At 40.1% G+C, this 13,649-nt stretch overlaps 1 protein-coding gene across 1 annotated transcript; it reads right to left on the bottom strand.

The window, feature by feature from the left end:
* Positions 1 to 4,310: 4,310 nt before the first annotated feature.
* On the bottom strand, positions 4,311 to 13,094 carry si:dkey-8e10.3 (serine/threonine-protein kinase SBK1). Its single transcript, XM_050065317.1, has 4 exons — positions 12,880 to 13,094; positions 10,007 to 10,169; positions 9,040 to 9,242; positions 4,311 to 6,925 (listed from the first exon to the last, which is right to left on the bottom strand). Exons 2-4 carry the CDS (start codon positions 10,167 to 10,169, stop codon positions 6,257 to 6,259), a joined length of 1,035 nt encoding a protein of 344 aa, XP_049921274.1. The 5' UTR covers positions 12,880 to 13,094; the 3' UTR covers positions 4,311 to 6,256.
* Between the last annotated feature and the right edge of the window lie 555 nt (positions 13,095 to 13,649).

Here is a 13,649-nt window from a genome sequence, read left to right as displayed (position 1 = left end):
TTGTTGGTAACAACAACCAACAGGGAGGTGGAAAATTTCACGTCATTAATCATCCTCACTAAATCTGACTGGGATATCAGATAAAATGAGTCAAAAGTCTGATGCACCTCTCTGTGTGGTGAGATAGACAGTAATGGAATGATTTGGGCTCTGATGCTGGAGACATTATCGACAAAGACAGACCAAAATGCCTCACATCTTTCAATAGAAGGGACTCCATTGGAATCTGGAGTGTGCTGGATAAGAGAATCAATCGTCCTAAATAGCAATTTGGGGTTGTGAGGATTTGTAGCAATAAGATGTGAGAAGTATTTTGATTCTTTTACAGTGTCATTTAATTCTTTTTGAAGCTCATGGAATTGAAATTGCTGCATAATTTGGATGCTTTCTATTTCTGTTCAGCACATCTGGCCGCCCTTCTAATGCCCTGTCCTACCGTGTCCTACCTTAAAGAAACAACTTCCATGGTAGGACACGGTTTAGACATTTTAAAGGGAGCTACAGCACAGTGCACAAATTTAGTAGCCAACTCCTCCACGGAACATGAAAAGTCTAGGGGATCAAGCTGCTGAGATGCCTTACAGGGGATGGGTTGAAAGTGTTGAGGGCCTCTAAGATTAGAGATTGCAGGCACTGAAGGGACATTGAAAAGGACAGCAACTTGGTCAGAAACATGCATTAGTTAGATAAAGCATGAGTAAATTATCTATATCATAATATTTACATTTTTATAAAGCTGAGTACACTACAATCTCTCCAGGCATCCCTTGGTAACTGCAAAAGCACCCTGGCTGGGAAACACTGGCATTGGGTGCCAAAAGGGCCAAAAATGACCCTTTTCCAGGACATGTGTATCCATCTGTCACAGTGCATGATGATTTATTTATGCAATGTTTAAGTACTCAAGTATTAGAAACATGACACCCTTGCCTTGTAGATAAGATAAAGGGGAAAGTCTATGACCACAGTGTCTCTCTTAACAGCATGAAGCAATCTTTATTTGGCAGGCAAAGGAAGTCATGTGGTGATTAGACTCATGATTCTTGTGTAGATGTAGTTTCCTGGAAATGATGCTTTGCTGATCTGTTTAGTCTGCTACCGAGAGTTTCTTACATTTAGCAGGAAAGCATAATCTGAAACACCTAAATAACTTACATTTTAAAGTTCTCTTGTGAAGCAATTTTTTTTAAAGTCCACAAGTTTAATTAACTGGTTGTAAAGCTGTGTTACACTGAACAGGCATGCAAAACATTGTTTTAATGTTTTTAAACGCTGGGTCTGTTACTGTATGTGTGAATGCCATCACAAAGGGCTTTGCGGTCAGATTTACTTGGCTGTATTAGTTTGTATGACAGGCCTGGTTGTGTAGTCAGGCCCAGGGGTCGGCTGAAAGATGACCCTGGTTAGTGTAATGCCCTAAATATGCTGTAAAGCATGAGGGGGCCGAGCAGGATCAGGCCCCGGGCCAAGTTTGGGTCTGCCCCCCTTTCAGAGGCCGACACGTCCTGTCCTGAAAGCACCTGTGGTGTCCCGTATACTCCAACAAAAGCAGGACATCCATCAGTGGAGAGCCAGCTGTAGCAGATTGCAAAGAGATTATAAAATGTAAAGGGGCTGAAGAGGGTCAGTGTGGTGAAGTAGATGAGAGGGGGGAGTGAAAACTGAGTGAGACAGATACCGAGATCTGACATATGTCATGGCTCTAACTTCAAGGACAGCAATGTGATATATGCACAAGAGAGTGGATGGAAAAAACAAGACTAAGTGGATGGATGCATGATTTTTATTTTTTCAATTTTCTATTTTAATCTACATGCTCTTACATCACAACATTATGAGCAATGATACAAAGATCATGTGAACTGTGTGGGTGTGTGGGTGATATGATAAAAACAGTTACAGAAATGAGTCTGTTGTCACACTAAGCAAAACTTTTTTTAAATTGTTTTTATGTCAACCATTTCTTAGTTTTAAAAATCAAACATTTAATTACAAAATCTATATAAAAATAACAAAATACACTAAAAGTTAAGCTCATACATGGCTCAACATTTATTAACTTAACAACTTTCAAAATATTGATTAGTATATAACTTATATAGATTAATCCTGCATTAATATTAAATTACAGACAGTAAAGAGAGATGTGGTGTAGTTGAAGGCAAATTTTATCAGTGAACTTTTATGATTTATGAGAAGTTTCATTTCCGTTGAACTGCAGTCAACCAGGAAAGCATGCAAATTCCACACACATCCTACGGTAGATATGGTACGGTATATAGAGAAATTAATGCTGTATTTAGCCACTGTATTAAAATGATCTCAAAAAGGAATCTGCAGTTAAAACTCAACTATATATATATATATATATATATATGTATACACATTACTTTTTGCAGCAACAGTGGGGAAACATAAAAAGAACTGTACTGCTTTCTTTGTGCAAACTTTACACAACAGCGCCATCCCCAAAGGCAGAAGGTCAGAACATGCAACAGCAGTCTGTTGCACTCCAGATGATGTCTTGCAGGAAATGAACATGTGCTGCCTGGTGCTTGCATTCGCAGTGATATCTGGAAACACATGGTGAACGCTTACAGTTTTTATAATTGCTGTCCACAAAACCCTAATACTTCCTCTGCTGCACCAGAATGTTATGCTGTGGGACTATTCAGTCCAAGAAGCAATGGGTTTGTGTGCTGTCATGTACTGCGAAAGACTTCACACTAACTGACTTCACACTATAGGATTTAGGGGGATATACTGGCAGAAATGGAATATGATAAGTATATGTTTTTTAGTGTATAATCACCTGAAACTAAGAATCCTGTTTTTGTTATCTACACAGGGAGCGGGTCCTCATCTACTGAGATTGCCATGTTTCCACAGTAGCCCAGAATGGACAAACCAAAAACTGGTTCTAGATATGCCCATGTCCATTCAAGCCCCTTTGCATCAAGAGTCAGAAAAACATATTATTTAATGTCAAACTGCTTTATTTGGTGTTTTTACCAGTTTAAATCACAGGGTCAGTTTGTTTCGGAGAGGAAAGGACCCCTGCAGATAATTCTGCTCCCAGTAAAAACCTCTTAAACATCTTGATCTTAAGTTATCAGAGATATCAGGTGCACGCACATTAGTAGGTGCTAGGCCCTCTCAGACATGCCAAACAGCACCAGAGAAAAACAGCTTTGTAATGTGAAACTGCTTTATTCAGTGTTTTTACCAGTTTTAATCAATGTGTCACTTTGTTTTGGAGAGGAAGAGACTTCTGCAGATAATTCAGCTCACAATAAAAACTTCCTGAACATCTGAATCAGAAATAAGGTGAGCGCACATTTGCGGATGCTAAGTTAATGGTCTGTCTCCAGCGGTTTTAGAGAGTCTTGTCTTGTATTGGAGAGGAAGAGACCTCTGCAGAAGAATGGCTCATGGTAAAAACCTCCTTAATGCTGAAGAATTCCAAACTTGAGAAGTTTCAGCTGGTTGCAGTCTGCAATCCTCACCACTAGATGCCACTAAATCTCCCTAAATCTTACAATCTGGGCCTTTAAAAGCATCTTTGATTAAAACATGAAGTGCAACTAAATGGGCTTAACTTAATGTTCAGTCATGTTATACATTCATTCATTCATTCATCTTCTTCTAACGAACACTGGATCTTACATTCCCACAATGCAATGCATGTAAAGCCCGATGCATGATAACCACAATCACATCATCAGGGTTATTTTTTGGAACTTAAACTTAAGCTCCCTCCAAAGTCACAAAGGACATCACACTACTGTTTTCACAGGCTGAGTAGTACCTCTCATAAAACTGACAACTTTTTGATACTTAAAGCAGCTGTGTGGAACTTTTTGTTTTCGTTGATTATAGCGCCCCTTTGGTCGAAGCGGTATGACACCCACAGCCTGGTGTTGTAAAATTCCGACTGCAGCCGGCAATTACCGCATGCATTTGTTTTGGAGAGCGAGAGGATTAACTAACGTCAGGTCAGTCCAAGTAATTAGTGGAAACATGCTAACATGCTAACGTTACACACAAATTAGTAGTAAAGTAAGACCTGTTCATAAATGTTCTGGTGTAGCTCTGAATTTCTTATAAACTGAGGACAACTGCCTGCTGTATATTTGTGTTCATGGTCACAGTCACAGATAATTTTAGATGATGCTCCTTCGTTATCCGCCATGACATCAAAAGTACAACCAAGTCCTCATAGATACATCTCTGGTAAAACTGTTATGTGTTCAGCAATGCCCGTTGCGTACTGCTTACTCGAAGAACACTGTAAACACGGCTCCTTCTTCTTCTGTGGTTTAATCGCTGCAGGCCGCTGCGGGCGAGCAGAATCACTTCCGCCTTGGGTGCCGTATTCTGGTTTGCTGACTTCCGCTGTGTGTCCAACCCGAGCGAGGCCACGCTAAATAACCATATAGAGAAAGGCTTTTTTGTCGCTGTTGGGTTCAAATAAATATGTGGATCTTCAAGGGGGGGGTGATACGAACTAGGGACAGTTTTATTAATGGTAAAAAGTTCCGCACAGCTGCTTTGAACTTGTGTATTTACATTGATGTTACATTTTACATTTACATTTAACTACTTAACAACATTTTACTCATTTACATTGATCTGACAGCTATAGTTACTTTGCACATCCAGATTTTACATTCAAAACATATGATCTATAAAATATGGTGAATTTTTATGGGTCGAAATACCCCAGCAGCATGGCTGCATTGACCTGTTAAGGGGATTAACCTGTTTTGGGGCTGTGTTGTTCCCCTCCTTCATTAGACCCAGGGACCAATGAGTACTCCTACACTGGAGTACGACCTGGTCCCATGTGAGCACAGTAAACTAACATGAAGTCTTAGAACTAGATTTTACACAGGGTCCCTCTTAAAAGACTAAGTAATAATGCAGGCTTTAGTGGTGTAAGTTTAAAGTTGCTAAATCAACTAAACAATCCTATTTAAAGTAATAATAATTCATAACATACAATGTATGATCAGTATATATTACTGTAAGTAAGGATGCATTTTGCTTAAAATACTTTAATTTAGTAAATTTTGAATGCAGGACTTTTACTTAAAGGAGCACCGTGTAGGATGTATGGGGAGCCATTGGCAGAAATGAAATACAATATTCATTAGTGTATCACCTGAAACTAAGAATCATTCTGTTTTTATTAGCTTAGAATTAGCCCTTTGTATCTTATTAGGGAGTGGGTGCTCTTTCATGTCGACCGCCATGTTGTACTGAAATGTTTCCGTAGTAGCATTTAGCCTTTCATGTTTTCATGTCAATGCCACTATAGGCTCTTTACGCGCTTGGAAAGGTAGGGATATTCAGTTGGCTGCAACCTCAGTGTTGGGGGGTAACACGTAACACATTGTACTGTTACTGTAATCACATTACATTTCTTTGTAACGCAGTAATGTAACATGTTACTGTCTAAATTCAGTAATCACACCACAGTCACTAATCAAACAGTTATGTCGTTGCTTGAGTTACATAAGTTCTTCAACTATCTACATAATGGGTGGATAGAAAAAAATCATCAAGCATGCCGACAGTAGCATCATCCACTAGTGGAGAGGCTCTTCTACAGTCTCTTTTATCGTTTTATTAAGGCTTATTGATATATTATTTTGAAATAATTAATATTTGTACCAGGCAATGTTAGAAAACGCCAACCTCCTTTATACTTTTTATCAGACTTGCACCGATTAATCAGCAGTGCTCGTAATTGGGCCGATTTTCATGTGATCAGCCGTGACCTGCGACCAGCCGGTCAGTCTAAAATATGCCGATTTAAAACGCCGGTCAAATTCCCGGTGCGCTGCATGATTGACATCGTGTAACATCAGCAGCGCACACACATACCTGACAGTGCATCTCAGGTGATGTTGCAGAGTAACAAAAAAGTGATGTAAGTGATTTCCACAGGGAGTATATAAGTACAGTAAAGCATTAATTTTTTAAAGTATTGAGTACATTATCCTTGTAAAGTGACGACCCCAACGCTGCCACTAAATGGCACTAAATTCTTCCCACTGCTCCTTTAAATAAAGGACCAGAGTATTTCTTCTATCACAGAAACTGCAGCATCTGTGAACTTTATGTTGCTGTCAAATGGTCTTCATCATTCATCACTGCAAATCACATGCCTGATGCCAGGCACCTATGACTGTATATTTGACATGCTGTCTGGGCATATAGAAGCTATAGATTATACAAATGCAGTCTGTTACTAAGTATTAGGCTGAACCACCTTGCCATGCCCAGGATTATTCCTAAAGGCGCTGACTTTTTCCTTTTCTGCTGTCTGCTGCTGCCCGGTCCCGTGTACCTTCTTAAGCCAGTCCTTGTCCACATACGCTTTCACCTCCCCCACTGTACACCTCTTTTCTACATCCAGATCCAGGAGCTTACTGAACATCTCCATGGCTTCTGGAGTGAACCTTCTCCACAGAGGAGGAATGTCCTCCTCTGTGTTGGGTTTCTCCTCCATTCTGCACCAGTCTGCAAACTCCTGGTAGAAGTCGTCTGACTCCATGCAGCGCTCCCAGGGAAAGTAGCCCGTAAGGATGCAGAAGATAACCACCCCGAAGGCCCAGGTGTCCAGGCTGGGTTCCACACTAAGCGGAGGAGCGGTCACTTCTTTCTGACCCTCCATCAGGGCCACGGTACAAAGCTCCGGGGCCATGTAGGGCAGGGTTCCTGTGATGAAGCGTATCAGAGTGCCTCTCTTCTGGGCCAGGCCAAAGTCTGCCAGCTTCACTTGGCAGCAGTGATTGTCCAACAGGAGGATGTTTTCAGGCTTGACATCACGATGGACCAGACCATGGCTGTGGATAAACTCCAGTGCACTGGCGATCTGGAGGACACAACGTTTTACTGAAGATTCGGGGATACCCACCTGAAAATATCAGACAATGGAGAGAGAGGACTCTTTGTGTTATTTACAAAGTTGCCAGAATAAAAAGTGAGCACTCATCACAAAGTACCGTGTAAAGCAAATAAGGCTGGATCCAAGTGTCCACCCTCCAGACTTTCAGGCATGGGTACTGTGTTCAGACTCATCACTCAAGCTGCAAGGCTCCATGAGCACCTGACGAGACAGGCCTCGCATGCAACAGTTTAATACAGTCACATTTAAGCATCATTTTTTCCCTTTACATATTTCGACATACTTACAGTATATGGTTAAATATTTCCACATGATGCAGGTCACATCTCATTATTTTTTTAATACATTTAATGCAGGCAATATATTATAATTTATATCCTTCGTCCCGACAGCAATAAGACCGTTTAACACTTCCTGAATCCAGTCACACACACAGTTACACACATCACATTAGCCACAACTGGCTGGACTGTGGAATAGACAATATTCTTTTAATTTAATTTCTATTCATGCACTTATTTTAACTGATCTTGTCTTATGTCTGTTTTAATACCTCTGTGTCGTTGTTGATGAGGGGAAGTGTGGTTGTTGTTCTTTCTCTTTTATGAGTTGCTGGACAGCTTGCGTTAATATTGCCCTTATATCAGCCCTACACCTCAGAGAATTGTGAATATCACAATCTGTATTTATTATAAAACTAAAGCCTAGAGGCTTTTAAATACAAAGTTGTCACAGGCATAAATTTCACACAGACATATTTTTTAAAAGACAGTTACTTTAACTAAAGGTAATATATCAGTCCCTTCATGATATTGGGATGTTGTGATCCTGGCACTTAACGCAGATTCAGACAATAACCATGAATTCTATGGGATCTTGCATTTGATCATTTAAAATGGGTAAAATCTCATTTCATTGAAGATCTGCGCACAGCTCTACAATGATTCTCTTTCTCTCTCTCAGGACGTTTACATGACATTAGAGAAAATTGGTTTATTGTGTCAGGCTGACTAAAACTGGACATTTAAAATGCATGTAAACATGTTAGTCTGACTGCAATCGTACTAAATCCAATTTCTCAAAGTCGGACTAACACACCCAGATAATGCGAACGGGAGTCGAATCAGTCCTGCGTTTATACAGTCAATCGGAAGTTCGGAACCAAACTGGCCTTGGTGCTCTGCACATGCTCCAGTTTCCACCCAGGGCTTTGACCTGGAAGTCGAATAGCATTAAATGCATAACAGAAGAAGCTGGTAACAACGTGGTGAAATCTACATCCAGAGCCATACATTTTTGAATGGATCACGAGACATCTTTCATGCTGTGTTAGCTGAAGGGATAAATATTTTGAACTACATGGATGGGAGGAAAACACAGACTGGCCACCTGTTCAAAAAAGTGGCAGAACAGCTGGACGACGCTAGATTGTTTGGTCTGTGACGTAAAAGGTCAACCGGAAAAAGGTCAATACTAACAAACTGAAAGGGAGCATATTGCCACCTATCGTAGTGGAAGCAGACATACTTTGGCCAGTAAATTGATTCCTGTACCGTGCTTGTATACTGAGACAAGGACAGTGGTCCAGTTAAATGGCCTTGTTGAGCTACGGTTACAGCTTGACTTATCTGTGCTTATAAATGTGCTGTCTGTGTTTATCATGGGACTACTGGTGTGAAAGTGCATGCTCTGTTCTTCGGACAAAGTCACACAGACAGTTACAGGGCTTCTATTAGCATCACATGGCTAATGTTTATTAACAGGTTTGAAGCCAGAGTAGAGCTGTTTCGCTGTCAGTGTAAGATTGTTGGGACCCTTGAACTGTTTGGTGTTGGACGTTAGCAACTGCTGTCGTGTTAACCTCAGGTAGGCCTAACACTCCAGAAAAGACATTCTAATAAAATTCCCATCAACCTCAACTGTACTTTGTGTTCTGTACTAATTAGCAAAAATTAGCATGCCAACATACTAAATTAAAACAGTTGTGACACTGTGAGCTGGTTAGCATGCTGACATTAGCATTCATCTCAAAGCACCGTGCTGTACCTAAATACAGCCTCACAGAGCCAGTAGCCTGGCATTAGCCTTAGTGTTTTAGTGGTGTTTGCCAGTGTTTGACTCACCTTTGGCTGGATGACAGCAAACAGGTCCCTGCCGATCACAAGCTCCTGGGCAAAGCAGTAGTGCTCATCAGACTGGAAGGCAATGCCAAAGAGGCCCACGATGCAGGGGTGGCAGGACAGGTGTAAGGAGATGCAGTACTCTCGCAGAAAGCCCTGCAGCTTAGTCGAGGCTTTGGGCATCACTTTCAAGGCCATGGGAGTCCCTGCGCAACATCCATACTTTACTTTGGCTATTATTAAAACCATTCATGCACATCTTCTTTGTCTTACTAGGGAAATGAAGTATTACAGATATTTATGACCACTGCAGTGACACTGAACGGATATTAGGTATTATGCTGTATACTGTAATGACTATCTAATATCCATTGCAAGGCTTTTCTACAACATTAAACTTCACCCAGGTCACCCCCGATTGCAGTTCCAATGGTTATCTAAGCCTCCAGGCCTCAAGCCAGCCAGCTTTATGCCAGCTCGTGCTCTGCGTTCTGCTCTCCCCTTTGTCATTGCTCTACTCTGGAGTTTGGGGTTCCCATCCCATCAGAAAAGTGCAGTCACTAATCTTTAGCTCTCTGTCCAGCTCAACCAGCTATGTGTTTATCATAGCTGGCTGGAAAGTTTTGAAAAGTTATTTATTTTCATTCATTTATTTCATTTCAGTGAAATGCCCACTAATTTTGGGGATTTCAGAACACCCACATAGAATTGTAACTGGGCTGACAGTTACAAAAAATAAAACATATTAAACAAAGAACTTAAATTATTATTATTCAACTCATTTGTTAGTTCTACTTTTTACCCCCTATAATACTAATGCTGGCATCATAAGACACTTCAAACTCATTGCCTTTTTAATTGGGAAAAAGTGGTTTCAGATCAGCAAGACTTTATGACCATTATTATATTTCTGTAATTGGTGACTGCTAAAAGGTTCTCGACTTAAAGAGAATTGAAAGTGCAGTCATACCCCGGAAGCGATGCGTCACAAGCAGCACTTTGCCGTATTTCCCTCGGCCAATCTCCTTGATGATGTTGAAATGTTCCTGGATCTCAAGCTGACTGAGGCTCTGTGCCGTCAGCTCCATCAGCTCGTCGATCAGGCTGCCGTCAGGGAGGCCCAGCTCAATCATCTGTACCCACACATGGAGAGAACAAAAGAAATTAAACCTTAGGGGTGTAAAAATACAATACATAGATTTTTTACTACTTATTGGAATATATTAAAAACCAGCATTTGTAGATCAAACGTTTCTCACTGCTGCTGGAACAAATCCTTACTTACAATAACAAAAAACTGTCCATTGCTTTCCACTTCACCATGCCTGAATGCCTTCTCTTTAGCTCTCTCCTATAATGTTTGACACAATTATTTCTGCTACTTTCCATGTCAATAAATAACTGTAACACTACGAACGTCTTCAGGAGAGACTCACTGAAAATATGTGCCATTATCCCCAGAGTTAAACAAAATGACATTGTATGAAATTCCAGTGTAGATTTTAGGGGTGATGCAGGGGACACGTCCCCCCAAATAATAAGAACATGAGCATTTGTCCTCCCCAATAAAAACATGAAATTAGCAGAAGAATTTTGTTTCGACAAAATTAAAGACACCATGAAAGAATACAGAAAAAGCAGAAATTGGTACATAGAAATTCACAAGAACGCAGGAAATTAAGTGTTTGATACTTAAAACGTTCTTGCAGAGGAACCAAACCTCCACCAATGTTCACACAAATCCTATGCCCTTGCAAATAATTTTTGTCTGAGCTTAATCCTTCCCTAGCGATAGCAAAGCAGGGTGTTTATCCCTACATAAACCCCTAAAAGACAAAATTGCAACATTTGGCATTATTAATTTTTTCAGTTGCACAGATGTTTTTTTTGACTTTTCATTTATGTGAGAAGATTTTTATGTCTTCCATATATTATGTTGTTTCAAGATTTGGTCAAAAAACAGCTATATCAGCTCCATTGACCCTTTAACCACAGTTAAAGGATCGTGGTCCTGATGGTCATGATAATTATAATAATAATAATAATAATAATGCATTTTATTTATAGGCACCTTTCAGAGCACTCAAGGACACCTTATAAGTCAAAGTTAAAAAAGAAAAAACAAGCAACAATGTATCAAGAGATCATAGAAATAAACAATTCTGTAATATACACTACAAGTAAATAAAATGACTAGACAAAAATGATTATTATAAATATTAGGTATGAAATCATCATCATAAAGTCATCAATCAATCAGTCAATTTTATTTCTAAAGCCCAATATCACAAATCACAGTTTGCCTCACAGGGCTTTACAGCATACGACATCCCTCTGTCCTTAGGACCCTCACAGCGGATAAATCATCAGTGCAGGCCACCATATGTATGTTTCCGTTAAATCCGCCCGAATATGCCAACTTGAAAAGGTGTGTATTTAGATTGGAATTGAAAGTGGAAAGGAAGTCAACATTGCAAATGTCATGGGGGAGAGAATTCCAGAGGCGGCGGGCAGAACGGCTGAGGGCTCTAGAACTCATTGTAGTCAAGCAGGCAGATGGTGATGTGAGCTGGAGAGCATGGGAGGGTATGTAGATATGAAGGAGTTCAGACAGGTAGGAAGGGACTTGATTATGAAGGACCTTACAGGTGAGAAGCAGAATCTTGAAATTGATGTGATATTTAAGTTGCTCGAGACCAGGAGTGATACGATCTATGGAGGGGGTTCTAGTAATGATACGGGTGGTATGGGTAAAACATGTACCATAACCACAATCCATGGTTTGACTCTGGCTTAGGATCATGGATGAAAGACAACAAAAATAATAAACTGCCTTCCATTATTACCCTCATTATTGCATATAATCATGTGAATTCTTTTTTCCTCTCTTTATTTCTGTTTCATTTCAAGGCTCCGGCAAAAATCTTTATAGCCGCACGTCCAGCCTGGAGCGACTCAAAAAAACCTGCTTTCGTCAGGACATTCAGATGTTGAACTCTGTCTTCTGACCTTTGTATGTCCTTGTCAAGTCAAGTTTATTTATAGAACACATTAAAAAGAACAAGTGTTGACCAAATTGCTTTACAAAGAGATTAAATAAAACACAATAATAATCAAAATAAGAAACATAAAGAAGAAATTATAAGTCAATAAAAGCGTACTGTATCTTGATGAAATCATAGCACAAGCAGCCGTGCACGAATAACAAAATTAAGAAAAGAAATTGGTTCCGCAAATCTTTATGATAATTAAGGAGCTAAAGAAAAGAGACGGGTTTTTAGGTGGGTTTCAGCGGAGGGGTAAATTTTAACTTTTAGAGGCAGACTATTCCACAGTTGCGGGCCAACAACTGAAAATGCTTGTTCACCTTTGGTTTTTAAGTGGATGCGTGGAATGGACAGCAGTGATTAGTCGCCAGATCTGAGGGTCGAGAGGTGCAATAGGGGATGAGAAGTTCCTCTGCCAATTCATTTTATTTATCTTTATTCTCAAAATTTTAATATTCACACTAATCTTTTAGTAAAGCCTTAATGCGTTTACACGCATACACATATCCCTAGTGTATATTGGAAAAAAAATTATTTAATTTTTCAATAATAATTATAACAACAAAGTAGGCTATATATAAGATGCAGAAAGGCATTTGAGTTTGAGTATTTTTAGTGCACATTTGGACAGTGGTCATTTGTACAAAATGAATCAAAAATTGCACTGAAATATTTTGCTATCCTGCTAATATAATTTCCTATTAACAGCAGTAGCAGTAATAGCATTCTGTAATAGCAGTGATGGATATCACATCATTCTAACCATGATTAGATATTGATCTGTTTCAGGTCTTACCTTTTTTCAATTGGTTCCAAAGGTGGTCACAGAAGTCTGAAAATAAGCAAACCAAACACACAAAATGACTCACACACTCACACCACCATGCTTACAGCTGACAAAATACAGCTAGTCAATGGGCTGAAAAACCGCCGGTTCAGTGTGTGTCCTGTCTATCCGCCACCCTCAGTGCTGCTGCTGCTGCTGCTGCTGCTGGTGCACAGATCAGCGTGCAGAGTGGACCTGAGAGCTTTACACTGCCCAGCATGCGGCTCTCAACTGCTGCGATGGGGACAGAGCCCACTTTGACAGCTGATTACAAACTGCCTCTGCAAAGGGCACACACACACACACACACACACACACACACACACACACACACATACACGCACACACGCACAGAGTGGTACGTACACATTAAGTAAAATCAGCTCAACACTGCTTCTGTAAATATATGCAATGCATATGCAAAACACATAAACTCTGACACAGATAACAACTCATTTACATTTACTTCACTTCTTAGATGTACTTGACAAATTCATGGGTCTGTTACCACTAGTAAGCACATGTTCACAGACACACACACACACACACACACATGGATACAGTGTGCACATACATTCAGTAGTGCCTGTGTACCCCATAACCTCCTCCCAATGATCTCATTACTTTATATTAATGCACTGCATACAGTATTACATGGGATCGGCACACCTGCCATGCACGATACATTCTGGGATGGGTTTTATGCTGGAATAAATTAATAACTAGAATTGCGGTTGCCT

The sequence above is a fragment of the Epinephelus moara genome, chromosome 16 (genome assembly GCF_006386435.1).
Source record: "Epinephelus moara isolate mb chromosome 16, YSFRI_EMoa_1.0, whole genome shotgun sequence".
In the NCBI taxonomy this organism is placed as follows: Eukaryota; Metazoa; Chordata; class Actinopteri; order Perciformes; family Serranidae; genus Epinephelus; species Epinephelus moara.
This window is presented reverse-complemented; position numbering and strand designations above follow the sequence as displayed.

Bases quoted from the DNA above. Each gene is read 5' to 3' on its own strand.
- si:dkey-8e10.3 (XM_050065317.1), bottom strand. From the start codon at position 10,169: ATGATTGAGCTGGGCCTCCCTGACGGCAGCCTGATCGACGAGCTGATG. The intron at 9,243-10,006 runs GTATGACTGCAC...GATGTTGCGCAG, and splicing joins TGTGACGCATCGCTTCCGGG to GGACTCCCATGGCCTTGAAA. The intron at 6,926-9,039 runs GTGAGTCAAACA...TGATATTTTCAG, and splicing joins TTGCTGTCATCCAGCCAAAG to GTGGGTATCCCCGAATCTTC.